Genomic DNA, 20,332 nt, shown 5'->3' with positions numbered 1-20,332 from the left:
TTTCATGACCAAAAGTCACAAAATATATTTTAAAATATGAAGTTAAAGATTATTCAAGTGTTTGGTGGAATTCCCTTTGAATTTAAATGGACTATCTGACATCAGAAAACAGCCTTAAAAACTGACTAGGGACTTCTAAGATGGTGTTGACTAAGGTGTTCTGTATCTGAGTAGCAGAGGATCAGAGACTCTGGTTATGTTGAGTAACCTAGCGGCTGACTCCAAAACACAGACATCGGTGGTTCCTGGATGGAAGGGGACAACCCAGGAGCTGGGGATGCACAGTTCTAGGCCCCCTTCAGGTGTTTCCTGGTTCTAGGAGTTACCAAGGTCCTGAACTCCCCTTTTCTGGAGTTTTCTGGCTACAAGGGTGTGTCCTCAGTTCTAGGGGTGTTCATCTCCAACAACCAGACCTCAGATTCCTCCCGCTTTTCCAGAGCCAGCACCTGGATTCCAGGGTCAGCATCCTATCCTCAATCCATGGTTCTACTGGTCCCCCTGTGAAGACCAGATGAACAATATGACCATACAACATCTTGGGTCTAAGATGGCAAAGCCCAGCCAAGTCTGAGTGCTGGGAGCACAGTGCCACTTGGCTAGCAAATGGCTGCACAGTTGAATTTACAATGCCAGCACCCATTCACTGTGATAACTCCAATGCCCACTTGTGATCTGCCTGATCTGCCAGACCCATCTGGGACACAGCCAGCAGAGAGATGAGCTATATGTGGGCCCAAACTCCCTTTGTCCACCATCCCAAAGAGGCCTATGGGGGAAGATGAGTGAGCAAGATTCATCTTAGAGCCCTCTCCCTGATGAGTACTGATCTGCCTGACCCACCTGGGACAAGGCCAGCAAAGGTGAGCTACACTCTGGCTCTGACCCATATTATCCATCTACCATCCCTAGGAGGCCTATGGGGGGCCTGAGCAACATGCAGATAAGTGCCCTCTCTGCATGAACATCAGGGACTACCAGGCTGGCTATCACCAAAGCTAACCAGATGAGAGGTCAGTATAAAAACACAAGCAACAAAACTCAGGGCCATATGACACCACTGGAAATCATTGATCCTAGCACAGTGGTATACTATAACACTTGAAGCACATGAAAATGATCTTACACCTGAGGTTATGAAAATGATAGAGGCCTTAAAGAAGGAAAATAAATCCCCAAAAGAAATGCAGGAAAATACAATCAAATGGTTGAAGGAATTGAATACAATCCCTTAAAGGAATACAGGAAAATACAGTCAAATGGGAGAAGGAAATGAAAAAAATTGCTAAAGACCTAAAAATATAAATAGAAGCAATAAAGGAAACACAATCTAGGGTAATCCTGGAGATGAAAAACCTAGGGAAAAGAGCAGGAACTACAGACACAAGCTTGAACAACAGAATACAAGAGATGGAAAAGAGAATCTCAGTTGTAGAAGCTACAATTGAGGAAATCCATTCACCAGTCAAAAAAAACATTAAACCAAAAAGTTCCTGACACAAAACATCCAAGAAATCTGGGATATGATGAAAAGACTAAACCTAAGTATAAAAGGAATAGAAAAAGGAGATTTGCAGCTCCAAGGTCCAGAAAATATTTTCAACAAAATTATAAAGGAAAACTTCCACAACCTGAAGACTGAGATGCCAGCTTACATGACACCAAATATATTGGACCAGAAGAGAAAACCCTCCCACCACATAATAATCAAAATACTAAATGTACAAAACAAATAAAGAATATTAAAAGATATTAAAAGTTGCAAAGGAAAGAAGCCAAGTCACATATAAAGGCAAACCTATTAGAATGACACCTGACTTCTCACCATTTTAAAAGTCAGAAGGGCCTGGTCAGATATCATACAGACACTAAGAGACCACAGATGTTAGCCACCACTACTATACCAGGCAAAACTTTTAATCACCGTAGATGGAGAAAAGAAGATTCCATGACAAAAACATATTTAAACAGTACCTATCCACAAATCCAGCCCTACAGAAAATACTAGAAGAAATACTCCAACCCAAAGAGGTTAACTACATCCAGGAAAACATAGGAAATAAATAACCTCACATCAGCAAAACTAACAGAAGGGAATCACACACACACCACCACCACCACCACCACCACTAACAACAACAACATCAAAATAACAGGAATTAACAATCACTGGCCATTAATATGGATGGGAAAAATTGATCACTCATTCTACTGCATACATGAAATACACTTCAGCAATAATGATAAACCTCAGAGTAAAGGGCTGGAAAAATGCTTCCCAAGCAAACAGATCCAAGAAGCAAAACTGGAGCAGTCATTCTACTTTCGTAGACTTTCAATGAAAATTAATCAAAAAATGTGAGGAAGGATACTTCATATTCATCAAAGGAAAAATAGAACAAGATGACGTCTATGCCCCAAATGCAAGGGCACCCACATTCATAAAAGAAGTATCACTAAAGCTTAAATCACACATCGAACCCCACACATTAATAGTGGAAGACTTCAACATGTCACTCTCATCAATGGACAAATCATTGAGACAGAAACTAAACAAAGAAATAATGAAACTAGTATACATCATGAATCAAATGGACCTAACAGATATCTACAGAACATTTTACCCAAGCACAAGAGAATATACCTTCTTCTCAGAACTTTATGGAACCTTTTCCAAAATTGACCATATACTCTATCACAAAGTAAGCCTCAACAGATACAAGATTGAAATAACCCCTTGTATCTTTTAAGACCACCATACATTAAAACTGGAACAAAACAACAACAGAAAAAACAGAAAGCCTACAAACTCATGGAAACAGAACAATTCACTTATATTCACTGATTTCTATTCACTGATAACTGGGTCAGAGATGAAATAAAGAAAGAAATTAAAGACTTTCTAGAACTCATGAAAATGAAGACCCAACATACCCATACTTATGGGATACAATGAAAAGAGTACTAAGGGCAAAATTAATAGCCTAAGCGCCTTCATAAAGAAATTAGAGAGATCCCATACTAGAAATTTAACAGCACACCTGAAATCTCTAAAACATAAAGAAGAAAATATACTCAAGGGTAGTACACAACAGGAAATAATCAAATTCAAAGCTTAAAAAAAAAAATCAATAAATTAGAAACAAAGAGAACAATACAAAGAACTAATGAAACTATGAGAAGGTTCTTTGAGAAAATCAAAAAGATAGACAAACCCTAAGCCAAACTAATTAAAAGGTAGAAGGATAGTATCCAAATTAACAAAATTGGAAATAAAAAGGGAAGAATAATAACAGACACTGAGGAAATCCAAAGACTCATTGGGTCCTACTTCAAAAGCCTCTATTTCACAAAATGGGAAAATCTAAAGGAAATGGATGATTTTCTTTACAGATTTCACTTACCAATGTTAAATCAAGATCAGGTTTACACAGTCCTATAACCCCTAAAGGAACAGAAGCAGTCATCAAAAGTCTTCTAACCCACCCCCCAAAAAATAAAGGCCAAGGACAGTTAGTTTTAGTGCAGAATTCTACCAGGCATTCAAAGAAGAACCAATATTAATACTTCTCAAACTATTTCACAGAATAGAAACAGAATAAACATTGCAAAACTCATTTTATAAAGCCACATTCACCCTGATACCTAAACCATACAAAGACTCATCAAAGAAAGAGAACTTTAGACTAATTTCACTCACAAACACTGAGGCAAAAAACCCTCAATGAAATGCTAGCAAACTGAATCCAAGAATACATCAAAAATATTATTCACCATGATCAAGTAGGCTTCATCCCAGGGATTCAAGGATGGTTCTACATATGAAAATCCATCAATATGTTCCTCCATATAAACAAACTAAAAGAAAAATCACATGATCATCTCATTAGATGCAGAAAAGACCTTTGACAAAATCCAACATCCCTTCATAATGAAAGACTTTGAGAGATCATGGATACAAGGCACATACTGAAACATAATAAAGGCTATATACTGCAAGCTGATAGCCAATATCAAATTAAATGGAGAGAAACTCAAAGCACTTCCACTAAAATCATTGACAAGATGAGACTGCCCACTCTCTCCATATCTCTTCAATATAGTACTTTAAATTCTATCTAGAGCAATAAGACAACTAAAGAAGATCAAGGGGACATAAATCAGAAAGGAAGAAGTCAAAGTACTGCTCTTCACAGATAATATGATAGTATAAATAAGTGAGCACAAGAATTCTACTAGTGGACTCCTAGAGCTGATAAACTCATTCACAAAAGTGGCTGGATACAAGATTTATTTTTTTAAAAATCAGTAGCTCTCCTGCATACAAATGACAAATGAGCTGAGAGAGAACTTACAGAAAGATACCCTTCACAAATAGAATTGGTGTAACTCTAACCCAGCAAGTCAAAGATCTGTATGACAAGAACTTCAAGTCTCTGAAGAAATAAATTGAAAAAGATATCAGTAGATGAAAAGATGTCCTATGCTCATGGATTGGTAGGATTAACATAGTAAAAATGGCCATCTTACCAAAACCAATCTATAGATTCAATGCACTCTCCATCAAAATACCAACACAATTCTTTAGAGCCCTTGAAAGAATAATTCTAAACATCCTATGGAAAAACTAAAACAAAAATGAGCCAGAATAGCTAAAACAATCCTATACAATAAAAGAACTTCCAGAGGTATCTCCATCCTTGACTTCATGCTATGCTAGAGAGAGTTAGTAATAAAAACTGAATGGTACTGTCATAAAAATAGACTGCTTGATCAATGGAATTGAATCAAAGACCCAGAAACAAATCCACATACTTATGGACAATTGATTTTTGACAAATGAGCCAAAACAATACAATAAAAAAGATAAAACATCTTCAACAAGTGGTGCTGGATATAACTAAATGTCTACATGTAAAAAATGAAAATGGATCCGTATTTATCATACTGCACAAAACTCAAGTCCAAGTGGATCAAAGATCTCAACATAAAACCAGATACACTAAATCTGTTAGAAAAGAAAGTAGGGAAGAGCCATGAACTCATTGGCACAGGAGACAGCTTCCTGAACAGAACACCAACAGCTCAGGCTTTAAGATCAACAACTAATAAATGGGACCTCATGAAACTGAAAAGCTTCTGTAAAGCAAAAGACTTTGTCAATAGAACAAAATGAGACAATCTATAGATTGGGAAAAGATCTTCACCAATATTAAATCCAAAAAAAAGAGCTAATATCAAAAATACATAAAGAACTCAAAACATTAAACACCAGCAAACAAAATAACCCAATTAAAAATTGGGCACAGAGCTAAACAGAGAACTCTCCACAGAGGAATCTCTTATGGCTGAGAAGCACTTAAAGAAATATTCAATATCCTTAGTTGTCAGGGAAATGCAAATCAAAATTACTCTGAGATTCCATCTTACACCTATTAGAATGGCTAAGATCAAAATGTCAAGTGACAACACATGCTGGTGAGGATATGAAGAAAGAGGAGCACTCTGCCATTGCTTGTGGAAGTGCAAATTTGTACAACCACTTTGGAAATCAATCTGGTGCTTTCTTTGAAAATGGAGAATAGCTCTATCTCAAGACCCAGCTATATCACTCCTGGGTACATACCAAAAAATGCCCCATCATACAACAAGGACACTTGCTCAACTATGTTCATAACAGCTTTATTCATAATAGCCAAAATCTAGAAACAACCTAGATGTCCCTCAACTGAATTATGGATAAAAAAAACCTGTGGTACATTTACACAATGGAATACTACTTAGCTATTTGAAAAATCATGAAATTTGCAGGCAAATAGATGGAATTAGAAAAGATCATCCTGAGTGAGGTAATCCAGAAAGACAGATCCAGAAAGACACACATGGTATGTGATCACTTATAAGTGTATTTTAGCCATGACACAGGATAGATACACCACAATGAATAGACCCAAAATAGATAAGTAACTAGGAGGATCCAAGTGAGGATGCTTTTTTTATTTAATTCATTTATTCAGATTACAACTCAATTATTATCCCATCACTTGTACCCTCTCGTTCCTCCCTCCCTCTCGCTTTCACCTTTTTTCCTCTCCCCTAGGTCTATGACGGAGGGGGCCTCCTCCCTCACTACATGGTCATAGGCTATCAAGTAAAGTGAGGATGCTTAAACCTCACACAAAAATGGAAATAGAATAGACAGAGGTGATCACTGAGGAGAGGAAACAAGATAGGAGAGGGAGTACAGAGAGTTATGAGGGTGGAGATCAGACCTTGAGAGGGCAAGGGCAGGAGGTCAGAAGGCCTGTAGAGAAAAGAGAAACTGTGGGGAGGACATCTCTGTGACAAGCTGGAGACCTAAGTCAAAGTAGTCATCTGGGAGGATACGAGGGGTGCTCTATCAGAGACTCCTAGTAAAAAGGATCATAGAGACTGAAGAGGACACCCTTTAACTAGACAAGTCTCTTGGTAGATGGAGGGGAACCCCAATCCCCCACAAGAACTACAGCCCAAAATTTACCCTGCCTACAAGATGTGCAGGGATAAAGGTAGAGCCAACTGGATTGTAATTCCAGTTCCACGGAATTCTATGGTCCTCTGGCTCTGTGGGGAAGCACAAAGGTGATTGTTACTCAACAACAGAAAGAAGGGAGCTATCTACCTATGGAAAGCCATTGAGAAACTGAAATGCACATTTGTAAGACATAGAAAAAAACCCAATAGTAAAACATTCTGACTAAGGAGACAAAAAAGAAACTATTAATAATTTCCAAAGATTCCAATGGGAGGAGAGAAAAAAGAGTAGATACAGAGGATATGGAGATACAGTGAAGCTATGGTATTCTAAAAATACATGCATGTGGGATTAAGTTTTCCCATGCCTACGGTCAGCAAGAGGGAGTCTTATTTTAAAGTATGGATTCTGTGGTAAACATATAGGCTCATCAATTGTAAGAAATGTACCAGTTCAGCAGGGGATATAATGAGGAAGGTTGCATTGGTCTGGAGAGAGAGTGTGTGTCAGAAACATCTACAATTCCCAGTCATTTCCTGATGTTTTAAAACTACTCATTAAAAATAGACATTTTTTGAAAGAGAAGACTTTTCTCTCAACAAAATCTGTGATGATTCTTGGGGTAATGAAGACAACAAGAGTATTACATGACCCTGAGAGAGAAAACTGGAACAGTGGGGCAGGCCTGTAACCAGCCTGATTCCGCACAGGGGAAACCCATCAAGAGGGGGTGCATCACTTTTGTAACATGGTGTAAAGGTATTTGGAAATCAAGAGCTCAAACTTAATTCATTCAAAACATATTTCAGGTATGTAATATGTTTGTGTCTGGAGAGGAAATTTTCAAAATATACCCATATTTTTATGACCTTGTATTATGGAACTTTAAAAGTACTAGTTAAAACTGAAAGGTATTACCAAGTCAAACCAAAGACAAGATATTTTATTGATCAAAAAGCAAAATCAACAAAACCCAAGGCATAAAGTGGGTGATATTTGAGCATATCTATCTGAAAAAGAGACCATACCCAGAATATATAAAATACTTCTTCAAACCATCAAGCAAACAAACATATATTTTTTCCCATATAAATGGGAACATATATTAATAATCACCTCACGAGACTGTAACCTGGTGGCCAGTAAACATGAAAGTGTGCAGAACTTTGTGAGTTACAGACAAATGCTGATTATGTTTAACTGACTTAAGTGCTAAAAATTGAGGTGACAACACCAAATGCTAACAGGGAAATGAAGCAACTGGAACTCTCATGTTTCGATGGTCTTAGTACAACTGCACATGAAAAACTGTTTCTCTTTTGGATGAGTAAAGTAACCAAACAACAGAAGGCCATCTTCTCTCAGAATTTGGCCTATTTTATTATGTAAGTTGAGCTTTTAAAAAAATTATAAAAATTCAATGTTTTACAGAATTATGACCTTTTTCTCCTTTCTGGGTATAGAGTATATTTCAAAGCAAATATTAAAAGTGTAAAAATAAATTTTCTACATAGCCATTATGTTTACCTTCTTGATCAAAGTAAAATTATAAACCAGCACCAGAAAGTGGATTCATCTACTCAGTACTCTTATGGAAAAAAAAATAATGCCATCTTAGTTTGTTTCAAAATGAATTCCTAAAGCAAAAAATAATTCATCAAAATAATATTTAGAACTCTCAGTTGCTAAGAATTGAGTTTACAATTCAGGCTGCGTGTGTATATTAAAAGGATACCGAAACACATCCACGTTAAAATGTGGAATGAAATGGCAAAGTGAAGTGCAAGAGCAAGTAAGGACGCTTGGTGGCGCTGCAGGCTAAGAATATCACGAACGGACCCTGAAAATGCTCAGGAAGCCATCTCATTAACCCGAGAATCAGAACTTGGGAAGCTTTTGAAAGAGGAGGTAACTGAGTAGGGCTTGTGGGAGCATTTGGGAAGAAAGCATCTCCCTAATCGGATTTAGTCCAGTATCTTCACCGACGCTCATGAGATTGGATTGCAATCGACTTGAAGAAGCAGCGCCCTCCATACTGAATCTGAACAATGGAGACAGCACCAGCAAAACCGCCACAGCAAAGGCAAGTCCTTTTTCTTGCTCTATTTTTGCTTCTGTGGGAGGCTGGCTCTGAGGCAGTTAGATATGCCATACCAGAAGGAACGGAGAGTGGCTACTTGGTGGCTAACCTCGCAAAAGATCTGGGGCTCAGGGTTGGAGAACTGGCCACTAGAGGAGGGCAAATCCATTACAAAGGAAACAAAGAGCTCTTGCAGCTGGATGCTGAGACTGGGAATTTGTTCTTGAAGGAAAAACTAGACCGCGAGGTGCTGTGTGGGGAGACAGAACCCTGTCTGCTGCACTTCCAGATCATACTGGAAAACCCTGTGCAGTTCTTCCAAATTGACCTAGAGCTCACGGATATAAACGACCATTCTCCGGAGTTCCCTCACAGGGAAATGCTCCTAAAAATCCCTGAGAGTGCCCAGCCAGGGACTGTGTTTCCTCTGAAGGCAGCTCAGGACCCTGACATAGGGAGCAATGCTGTTCAGAACTACACAGTAAGCCCCAACCTCCATTTCCACGCTGTTACTCACAGTCGAGCAGATGGCAGGAAATACCCTGAGCTGGTGCTGGACAGAGCCCTGGACAGGGAGGAGCAGCCTGAGCTCACTTTAACCCTCACTGCTCTGGATGGGGGGACCCCTCCCAGGTCTGGGACCACCACAGTTCGCATCGAAGTCGTGGACATCAATGATAACGCCCCGCAGTTTATACAGTCCCTATACGAAGTGCAGATTCCTGAGGACAGCCCCCTCAATGCCTTAGTTGTCAGGGTCTCTGCCAGGGATTTAGATGCTGGGATATACGGGAATGTAGCCTACTCTCTGTTTCAAGGTGGTGGAGCTTCTCAACCATTTGTTATTGACGAAGTCACAGGAGAAATCCATCTGAGCAAAGAGTTGGATTTCGAGGTAACTAGCCATTATAGCATAGAAATCACAGCTACAGATGGAGGGGGCTTTTCGGGCAAATGCACTGTGGCTGTTCAGGTGCTGGATGTGAATGACAACGCCCCCGAGTTGATCATCAGGAAGCTCACAATCCCCATCCTAGAAAATTCTCCAGAGACTGTAGTTGCTGTTTTCAGTGTTTCTGACCCAGATTCTGGGGATAATGGAAGGATGGTGTGTTCTATTCAGAATGATCTCCCATTTCTCCTGAAACCCACTTTCAAGAACTATTACACTTTAGTGACTGAGGGACCACTGGACAGAGAGACCAGAGCCGAATACAACATCACCATCACAGTCAATGACCTGGGCACTCCCAGGCTCACAACCCAGCACACCATAACTGTACAGGTCTCAGACATCAATGACAATGCTCCCGACTTCACCCAAACCTCGTACACTCTGTTTGTCCGTGAAAACAACAGCCCCGCCCTGCACATAGGCACCATCAGCGCCACAGACTCAGACTCTGGCTCCAATGCCCACATCACCTACTCGCTGCTGCCACTCCAGGACCCACAGCTGGCTTTGACTTCACTCATCTCCATCAATGCCAACAACGGGCAGGTGTTCGCGCTCAGGGCGCTGGACTACGAGTCCCTGCAGGCCTTTGAGTTCCGTGTGGGAGCCACAGACCAGGGCTCACCAGCGCTCAGCAGCCAGGCGCTGGTGCGCGTGGTGGTGTTGGACGACAATGACAATGCGCCCTTCGTGCTGTATCCGTTGCAGAACGCCTCTGCACCCTGCACAGAACTGCTACCCAGGGCGGCAGAACCTGGCTACTTGGTCACCAAGGTGGTGGCAGTGGACCGCGATTCTGGCCAGAATGCTTGGCTGTCTTTCCAGCTGCTCAAGGTCTCGGAGCCTGGGCTGTTCAGCGTGTGGGCTCACAATGGCGAGGTGCGCACAGCCAGGCTGCTGAGTGAGCGGGATGCGCCCAAGCACAGACTACTGGTGCTGGTCAAGGACAATGGCGAGCCTCCACGCTCTGCCAGCGTCACGTTGAACGTGCTGCTGGTGGATGGCTTCTCGCAGCCTTACCTGCCGCGGGCAGAGGTGGCGCGGGATTTCGCTCCAGAAGATGACAATATGCTCACACTGTACCTAGTCATCGCCTTGGCTTCTGTGTCTTCGCTTTTCCTCTTGTCTGTGCTGTTCTTTGTAGGAGTGAAGCTGTTCAGGAGGGCCAGAGCGCCCTCTCTGGGTGGCTGCTCTGTGCCTGAGGGACACTTTCCTGGCCACCTGGTGGATGTCAGTGGCGCAGGGACCCTTTCCCAGAGCTACCAGTATGAGGTGTGTCTTAAGGGGGGTACTGGTACAAATGAATTTAAATTTCTTAAACCATTATTTCCTAACCTTCAGACCCAGGCAGCTGCTGAAGAAAGGGAAGACGCTGTTGTGCACAATAGCTTTGGGTTCTATTAGCTTATTTTGAGGTGGCGTTTACCTCACTTATTCTTAACTATCCCTGATGTAGAATTATATAGTGCCATGAATCAGTCCTGAAATATATGTTTAACTGCTCCTTTGTTTTGGGTCAAACTATTCTGATATGATCCTATTCTAGAATATTTGATTCTACTTCATCGTGCTTGTTTATATTTCTATGCTCTACTAATGCATGCTGGGATTTTTTATATTTTTGCTCTTTTTTGAAAACTGGTATTTGCTGTAATGGATTAGAACTGCTTTCATTGTTAGTGGCACCTTGTTTTGTTTTTCTTATTTGAAATTTGGTCTTACTTTGTAGCTCTGGCTGATCTGGAGTGGCTATGTACAGATTGACATCAAATTTATGGTGACCCATCTGTTTCCATTGCCCTACATGTTGGGATATGAGCATACACAAGCAGGCTCAGCTGTAGTAAACTGCCTCAATAAAAATCAAATGCTAGTTTTATTTTCTGTGTATTCTAGCCATCTTGTTTCTTGACAGTCTACTTGATGCTAAATTGAAAATGCATCATTTCTAATATTCTCCTTAACTCATTGTTGTTGGAATTAATAGAAACAATGTTGCAAGCCACATTCTAGGAAACAATGGAACAGTTTTCTATGGACTGTTCTGCCTTTTGTTTTTTGTTTTTCCAGTCTTGACCTCTGTGGTAAAAAAAATAAATGTTAAGCCTTTAACTCAAATTATAGCATGACAAAGAGAACAGTGTAATGGGCACTGTCCCGGGGCTACCAATGCTCAACAAAGTGAGCACACATCACACCATCAGTGAATGGGGAAAATGAAGCATTACTAACATTCCAGGTCCTGCACGAATGACCCTTTACAACCCTATTGGCCCAAGTATAGCAAACATGCTTATTTCAGTTTTATAGTCTTGCCTCTTTTGAATTTATGTAATTCAAAAGGGTACCAGGTGCTTTGTGTAAAGCTCCTTTAACTCTATATTGCATTTTTGAAATGTATGCATAGTAATGCTTTAATCTTAGTTATTTATTATTATTGACATAAATTATTATTCTGGTTGAGCATGCCACATTTTATTACTAAATTGCTCATTTGTCTTTGTGTAAGGCTTAGTTGTTATAAATAATATTATGAACATTCTTACACACAAACACACACACACACACATACACACACACATGCATATATTGCTTACATCTATATCTGCATTTGTGAAAAACATTCACTTCTTGGGGGTTGAATTGTATAAGTAAACTTTCAGTGGTTATTTCCAACCAGACCTCCAAAGTGGTTGCACCAACTTACACTACAAGTAGCAATATCTGCCTGTACGACTCTGTCCACATTCTTCCCAAAACATGCTCTCATTGGCAAGTGCTGTGTGTGCTGAGTGTATACAGTGTAGGCATGTGTAGACAAAGACGTTTGTGTGAAGCTCAGAAGACAACCTGGGGGTAGCCTTCCACCTTATTTCAGACATAGTCCTGTTGCTGGTTTTCTGTTATATGCACTAGCTGGCCCAGAGCTTCCAGAGATTCTCTTGTTTCTGCCCCACCCCCATTCCCCTAAAGGAGAACTGGGCAATATAGAAGTTCCTGCCACAGGTGCCTTGTTATTATGTGAGTTCTGGGGGTTTGAATCAGGATCTTCATGCTTGTACAGGCAAGTGTTTTTACCCATCAAAACATCAGAAGCTCTTTCAACCCTTTTTTAAATGATCTTTTTAGTCAACTTGTTTGTCATAAGAAATATGTTTTAACTATTATCAGCTGAATTGTTAGAACCCTCAGATTTATATATGTAAGCCCTGGTACCTACTATCATAAAATCTGCTGCTATTTAAATAAGGCTTTCCTCTTCCTCTTCCTCTTCCTCTTCCACCACCTCCTCCTCCTCTTCCTCCTCCTGCCTGATATTACCACTTAGGCTGGAAGACCTAAAGCCCATTATTCAGACCAGGCTGGTCTTGAACTTACAGAAATCCTCCAGCTTCTGCCTCCCAAGTGTTGGGATTAACGTTGTGTGTCACCATACCCTGCAGAGACAGGCTTCTCATGAGATTATTATATTACCACGTGTGGTTAGGCTAGATCCTTAGTGAAAAGGAATCTAGTATCTTTAAGAAAAGTTTAGGGAGGGAGAAAGCAAGAAGGGAGAAGATGGAAGATGGGAGAGAGAACACAGATGACAATCATGTGAAGATGCCAGAGGAAGAAAGTAATCTGTGAGCAAAAAACAGAAGCCTCACAATAAAATTACCCTTGTCAGTCCTTTCCTCTCAAAGTTTTACATTTTAGAACAGTGAGTAAATTCACTCAATTTAATTTCTCAATTTTGTGTTGTCAGCCTTAGTTCACTAAGATTTTTCATAATCTTTAAATAATCTTTCATGATTGCTAATTAACTAGTACACTTAAAATTATCTCAAGTTTCCATTCTTATAGCTCTGTCACCACATTGAATACATATCTGATTAAACAAAAGCTTCTTTTACTGTGTCATTAATAACAGTTTAATGTTTAATGAATTTAATGAATGGCATTATTTTTTGTTGTTGTTACTTTCCAGACAGGGTTTCTCTGTGTAACAGCCCTGGCTGTCCTGGAACTTGCTGTTTTGACCAAGCTGGACTCAAACTCACAGAGATCCAATTGCCTCTGCTTCTTGAGTGCTGGAATCAAGGCATATGCTACCACATCCAATTTATGAATGGCATTCTTATTCTTTCTTTTTTTTTTAACATCTGTTTCACCCTAAAACATTCCAATATCCCACAATTGTTAAGATTGTCCAATTTAAATTTTTAAGAATGTTATCTTAAGAAAGGGGCCATAACTACTTCCACTCAGCTCAGATGACCCAAAAGAAGAGGGAGCTGGAAGATTTAGGAGTTAGGAGAGATGGAGGGCACCAGGAGAAGATGATCCACTGAATCAACTAAGCAGGGCTCACGTGGACTCATAGTGTCTGAAGCTGCAAACTGCAGAGCCTGCAGGGGTCCTGCTCTCATGTGTCTCTGACCCTTTCATCTGTTCTTGGGACCCTTTTTCTCTTACTGAGTTTCCTTGTCCAGCCTTGACGTGAGGGCTTTTGCCTTGCCTTGTTGTTGCCTGCTTTGCTGTGTGTGGTTGTTGTCTCTTTGAGGCCTGCTCTTTCCTGAAGGGAAATGGGGGTGGCTTTAGGGAAGAAAGGGGATAAGGGGGAGGTGGAGGAGTGGAGGAAGAAGAAACTGTGGTCAGGATGTATTATATGGGAAAAGAATGTATCTTCAATAAAAAAGAAAGAAAGAAAGAAAGAAAAGGGGAAAGAGGGCCATAGAAAAGCAGGTATTTGTTGGCAATAGAGTGGAAGGGAAATCATAAAGGGAACAAAATATTGTTGTAAAGCTGAGTAATGTGAATGTGAAAGTTTATTTCATTTCCTTTTTATGTTAGACATTTCTCATAACAAAAATGTTTAGTGTCCTCTTGTGAACGCCTGTTTGGAAGTAAAATCAACACAACTCTATTCAAAACGAGAGAGACAGAAAGCAGAGATGCATTCTTGTAGGCTTCAAACTTTTAGAAACCTAATTTATTTGGGGTTCTTTAATGCCTATACCTCCCTTCCAACCCACCTACCCTAGATAGGAGAGGAAAGAGGTTCATGGGAACAGGAGAAGGAGACCTTTTCAGACTCAGTTCCTTGGGCGGATTCCACTCTTCGTCGTCAGGATTCCAGCAGATCAGTTAAACAGCAAATCAGAAATTCAGCAAAAGTCACTGCAAACATAGCAGCTGGAATCCGGAGCAGCAGCCAGAACTTGGAACCTTGAATAGTTCTCGGGAGAGTTTCTCTCTGGGAGTGTCTTGAAGTGATGAACAGCCAAGTGATTTGAAGTGATGCAAAAGCCAAAAGCCAAGTCTCTGTTTGGGGACATATGTGCATATATATATTCTCAGTGTCCATACCAGGATGTTTATCAGCTGGCAAAGACCATGTGCCCACATGAGATAGTTCCTCTTCTATCAGACAAACATTATGGCCCTCTCACAAGTCTGTTTCCAGTGGAAAAACGCCACATGCCCTCACACAAATCCGTTTCACATCCCACACTTGGGACCAAAACAAAAACATGTTTGCAACCACTACAACTTAGAGTTAAAATAGTTTTAATATATTCTGATTTCTCATTGTCTTGACTTTTTTGTGAAGTGAGGTTTTCTTGACTTCAAAATAATGTGTCTTTAAACAAATACAAAATACATCAGAAATCAATTATATTTATTGCATTTTATGCTTTTGTATGTGTACTTATCCATATTTTATATGATACTTAAGGATACCTTTAAATTAACCAAAAAAAAATACAAGAGAGCAACAGAATATAGCCATGATATTCAGTCATTGATTTCCACAGCATATTTAAATGTAATCCCTTTTACATTGTCTGCATTTCTACTTCCTGTTTTTTTGAGACACAGTATTTTTATGTAGCCTAGGCTTGCCTCAAACTTGCCATCCTCCTGTCTCAGACTCCCAAGTTCTGGGATTACAGTTGTGCACCACTGTGCATGAATAGAGATAGTCCTTGAATGCCGCGTTCTGCCTTATGCCACTTATTACAACAGAATAATGTATTTGGGCTTTGATCAAATAACATGAGGATGTTTTATCCAATGAAAGGTTCCAATAAATCACTTGCATCTCTCAAAGCCACAACCAATTCTACTCATTTAGAAATGAAGTTAACTGTTAAAGGTTCTAGTGACAAATATCAATTGCTCCTAATTCTTATTTTTAATTATGTGCTTTGTTTAGATATTGCTATCATGTGTGCCTTTTGGTAGCAAAATTATTACCATAATTGTCTTCATGTTGCCCGGTAACAAAGAAAGTCTGTTGCTCATGCCATTTATGGGTCATGCATTTTAGAGAACTTAATGTTTAGTTCAACATTTATGTTTCTTAAGAACTTTCACATTTAATAGTTTGTTGATTTGTATATTGGGGTGATTAAACTGCATGTTTTAAACTCATGAATTTATGGAACTCATCAGAGATCAGTTACACTGTTAAAGAACCATAGTTGATTATGTGAGGTTTACATGTCCAGAGAGAATGATTCTTAAATGTTTCTACAAATCAAAGGCTGTAGTGTGAACTCCCCTTACATCAGCAGGCTGGTCGATTCAAGATCTAGAGTGAGCTTAAAAAACCAATCTAACATCAAAACACCAGTATGCACACACAAGCAACTAAGAAACTCAAGCCCCTAAGAAACCCTTCACACACTCAGTTTGGAAACACTGACTCATTTTAAGTCAGTGTTGATCTGAAGATATCTCATGAAGTTATTGATTTGGCCGCATGGTGGCGGTGTAGGCTAAGAGAATGACTAAGAACCCTTTAGAGTCTTCAGATTCGGCTTTGCCTAGAAACTGAAGCAAAATACGGAACCATTTGCTGCTGCAGCTAAGCCTTCCGGAGAAAGGGAGTCACCTGGAACTTGTAAGATAAAATCCACAATTCCAAAACAAAGGCTTTCTGTTGCCTGTGGAAGGCCAAGGTTACCTCAGTGATTAAGAGCTGAAAGGAATTTTCCTTCCGGAATCAGGTGTAACAACAGAGATGCCGCAAACAAAAGACTGGTGGAAGACAAGGCAAGTGATGATTTTGATTACACTGATGCTTTTGCGGGAGGTGGCCTCAGAATCGATTCAGTATGCTATGCTGGAAGAGACAGAAAGGGGCACGTTTGTGGCCAACCTGACTAAGGACTTGCGACTAAGGGTGGGGGAACTGGCAGCTCGGGGCGCTAGAGTGGTCTTCAAGGGGAACAAACAATATTTGCAGCTTGACTCACAGACTCAGGATTTGGTGCTAAATGAAAAACTGGACCGGGAGGAGCTGTGTGGCCCCACAGAGCCCTGTGTTCTGCCTTTCCGGGTGTTACTAAAAGATCCTTTGCAGTTTTATCAAGCTGAACTGAGAGTTATGGATATAAACGACCACAGCCCAGAATTCCCTGCCAGAGAAGTGCTCCTTAAAATACCAGAAGCGACTGCACCAGGAAAGATATTCCCTTTGAAAATGGCTCAGGACTTAGACTCTGGCAGCCACAGCATTCAAAGCTACACTGTCAGTGACAACCATCACTTCCACGTAGTCACTCGCAACCGCAGCGACGGCAAGAAGTTTCCAGAGCTAGTGCTGGACAGGGCATTGGACCACGAGGAGCAGGCACAGCTCAGACTAACGCTCACTGCAACGGATGGCGGATCTCCGCCCAGGTCAGGGACCATAGAGATTCAAATACTAGTATTGGATATGAATGACAACGCTCCCGAATTTGCTCAGGCCGTCTATGAGGTGCAAGTCCCTGAGAACAACCCCATTGGCTCACTGCTTATTACTGTCTCAGCAAGAGATTTAGACACTGGATCCTTTGGGGAGGTGTCTTATGCACTGTTTCAAGATGAGGATGTTAACGAGCCTTTTGAAATCAACGCAAAGACGGGAGAAATTCGACTGAGACGCCCTTTGGATTTTGAAGCATTTCGGTTTCACCACATGGATGTTGAGGCCACAGATGGTGGTGGGCTAACAGGAAAATGCTCTATAGTCATCCAGGTGTTGGATGTGAATGATAATGCTCCAGAGGTGATCCTATCCTCACTCAACAGTCCCGTCCTTGAAAATTTACCAGGCATCATAGTGGCAGTATTCAGCGTTTCCGACGCAGACTCGGAAAATAACCAGCGGGTTATGTGTTCCATAGGAGATAGTCTTCCATTTCTTCTAAGGCATTCTGTGGAGAATTTCTATACACTGGAAACGGAGGGGGCACTAGACAGAGAGAGCAGAGCCGAGTATAACATCACCATCACAGCCACCGACCTGGGCACACCTAGGCTCACAACCCAGCACATCATAACTGTACAAGTCTCAGACACCAACGACAATGCCCCTGCCTTCACTCAACCTTCCTACACTCTGTTCATCTCCGAGAACAACAGCCCTGCCCTGCACATAGGCACCATCAGCGCCACAGACTCAGACTCTGGCTCCAATGCCCACATCACCTACTCGCTGCTGCTGCCACCTGAGAACCCACATCTGGCCTTGGCCTCGATCATCTCCATCAACGCCAACAATGGGCAGCTGTTCGCACTCAGGGCGCTGGACTATGAGACCCTGCAGGCCTTCGAGTTCCACGTGGTTGCCTCAGACCAAGGCTCCCCTTCGCTCAGCAGCCAGGTTCTCGTGCACGTGCTGGTGCTGGATGACAATGACAATGCGCCCTTTGTGCTCTACCCGCTGCAGAACGCCTCTGCGCCCTGCACAGAGCTGCTACCCAGGGCAGCAGAGCCTGGTTACCTGGTCACCAAGGTGGTAGCTGTGGACCGCGACTCTGGCCAGAATGCCTGGCTGTCGTTCCAGCTGCTCAAAGCCACGGAGCCTGGGCTGTTCAGCGTGTGGGCTCACAATGGCGAGGTGCGCACCACCAGGCTGTTAAGCGAGCGAGATGCAACCAAGCACAGGCTGCTGCTGCTGGTCAAGGACAATGGCGAGCCTCCGCAGTCAGCTAGCGTCACGTTGCACGTGGTCCTAGTGGATGGCTTTTCACAGCCTTACCTTCCTCTGCCCGAGGTAGCACGCGACCCCGTGCAGGAGGAGGGCATGCTCACACTCTACCTGGTCATTGCCTTGGCATCTGTGTCTTCACTGTTCCTCTTGTCTGTGCTGCTGTTCGTCGGGGTGAGGCTGTGCAGGAGGGCCAGGGAGGCCTCTCTGGGTGGCTGCTCTGTGCCTGAGGGACACTTTCCTGGCCACCTGGTGGATGTCAGCGGCACAGGGACCCTGTCTCAGAGCTACCAGTATGAGGTGTGTCTGAGGGGAGACTCTGGGACTGGTGAGTTCAACTTTCTAAAGGCAATTAACCCCAACTTCCCTCCGTTAGAATCTGAGATGAAAATAGAGAATAGTCCCACCCTTCGGAATAGTTTCCTATTCATCTAAATACTGCAGTGTCACAGTAAATTCTGTTTAAGCTTAGAAATACCTTTTAACCTGCATCTCATGCTATTGATGTATATCGGCAGAGGCTTAAGGCATTACCTTTTATAATAGTGCCTGGAACTGTAATCCAGTGTCTAATGCAAACTTGACCACTGAGTTAAATCGCCAAATTTTTTTTGTTTCTATTTATTTTATTTAGTTTTTGAGGTTTTGCTTTCCTGAGATAGGATTTCTTCGTGTATCCCTGGCTGTCCTGGAACTTGTTCTGTAGACCAGGTTGGCTTCAAATTCATAAAGAGCCACAGGCCTCTGCCTCCAGAGTGCTGCAATTGAAGGCAAGTTCCACCAGGGGTCTCACTGTGTAGCCTGGGTTGGTCTGAATCTCTCTCTATGGACCCAGCTGTCCTGCAACTCAGAGAGACCTACCCGTATCTATCACCTTAGTGTTATGACTAAAGGCTTTTGCCATCGTGCCTAGCCTAGCCTTGCCCTGTTGCTAGTATTCTTGAGACTGTACTTCTTAAAAGGCAGTTTCTTTAGATTCCACTAGTTTCTCTATTTTACTTCATGGCTAATTTTTTTTAAAATTAGTGGCACTAACCTGTATTTGACAATTTAAATAAAAGTATTTTAGTAAAACATGAAATTAAATTATCTTTTAAATATATTATCGTGCAAAGCCTTTGAGATGCCATGTTAAACACACGATTAGATTAATTTTACTATTAGTTTGTAGGAAATTTTAAGTGTGAATATTTGATAGTACTGACTTTTCCAAATTTAGTCTCATTTGTGGGTAACATTATCACGTGCACCTCTAAATATAGAAGTAAGGAAGTCTGAATGCTAAGTCACATGCCTTCTGTATACATTGTTGGGAATGTCCTGGCATATCTTAATAATCAACACACGTTTCTTGGATATAGAGTTTACTAAACTATCAAGTCATAAATTTATAATTTGTGAGCCTTGTGTAAGAATAGTATGATCTAATTTTACCATCAAGGTATTTATAAATGTTGAATAAATATTTGCTGAACGTTCTTGACTATCCAGCAGTCCTTTAAAAATTTTTACAAAGAAATTCTATCATTCTCCCCAGAAAAATTTGCCTTTGCTTATGAATGAATATTTTGTTTTCATTTTATTTTAATTTCTATTACATGAAACTTTAAACATTAATGCGTAATAAGGTTGTCTTCTTTCCTCCAAAGCAGAAAACATCTTTCTGCTCATTCTAAATTCTATTGTTGAGAATAAAATTCAGGGTAGCACATTTTATCCTGTTTTTGTGTAACAGTCTGAGAGTTCAAAGTCATTTTGTTCATAAACATAAACCTAAATTATATTTTGCAAACTTTGCATTTTTCTTTCTGAAGCATC

General features: G+C 41.1%; 1 protein-coding gene across 1 annotated transcript; it reads left to right on the top strand.

The window, feature by feature from the left end:
• The first annotated feature begins 42 nt into the window (after nt 1–42).
• LOC311596252 (uncharacterized protein) lies at nt 43–18,954 on the top strand. Its single transcript, XM_084779521.1, has 3 exons — nt 43–10,949; nt 11,617–11,630; nt 16,515–18,954. The coding sequence occupies exons 1-3, from the start codon at nt 8,560–8,562 to the stop codon at nt 18,947–18,949; spliced, it is 4,839 nt and encodes a 1,612-aa protein (XP_084635647.1). The 5' UTR covers nt 43–8,559; the 3' UTR covers nt 18,950–18,954.
• Nucleotides 18,955–20,332: the final 1,378 nt, after the last annotated feature.

The sequence above is a fragment of the Acomys minous genome (assembly GCF_964271855.1).
Source record: "Acomys minous genome assembly, chromosome: 4".
Lineage (NCBI taxonomy): Eukaryota > Metazoa > Chordata > Mammalia > Rodentia > Muridae > Acomys > Acomys minous.
Note: the sequence above shows the minus strand (reverse complement) of the source record. Positions and strands in the feature narration are given on the sequence as shown.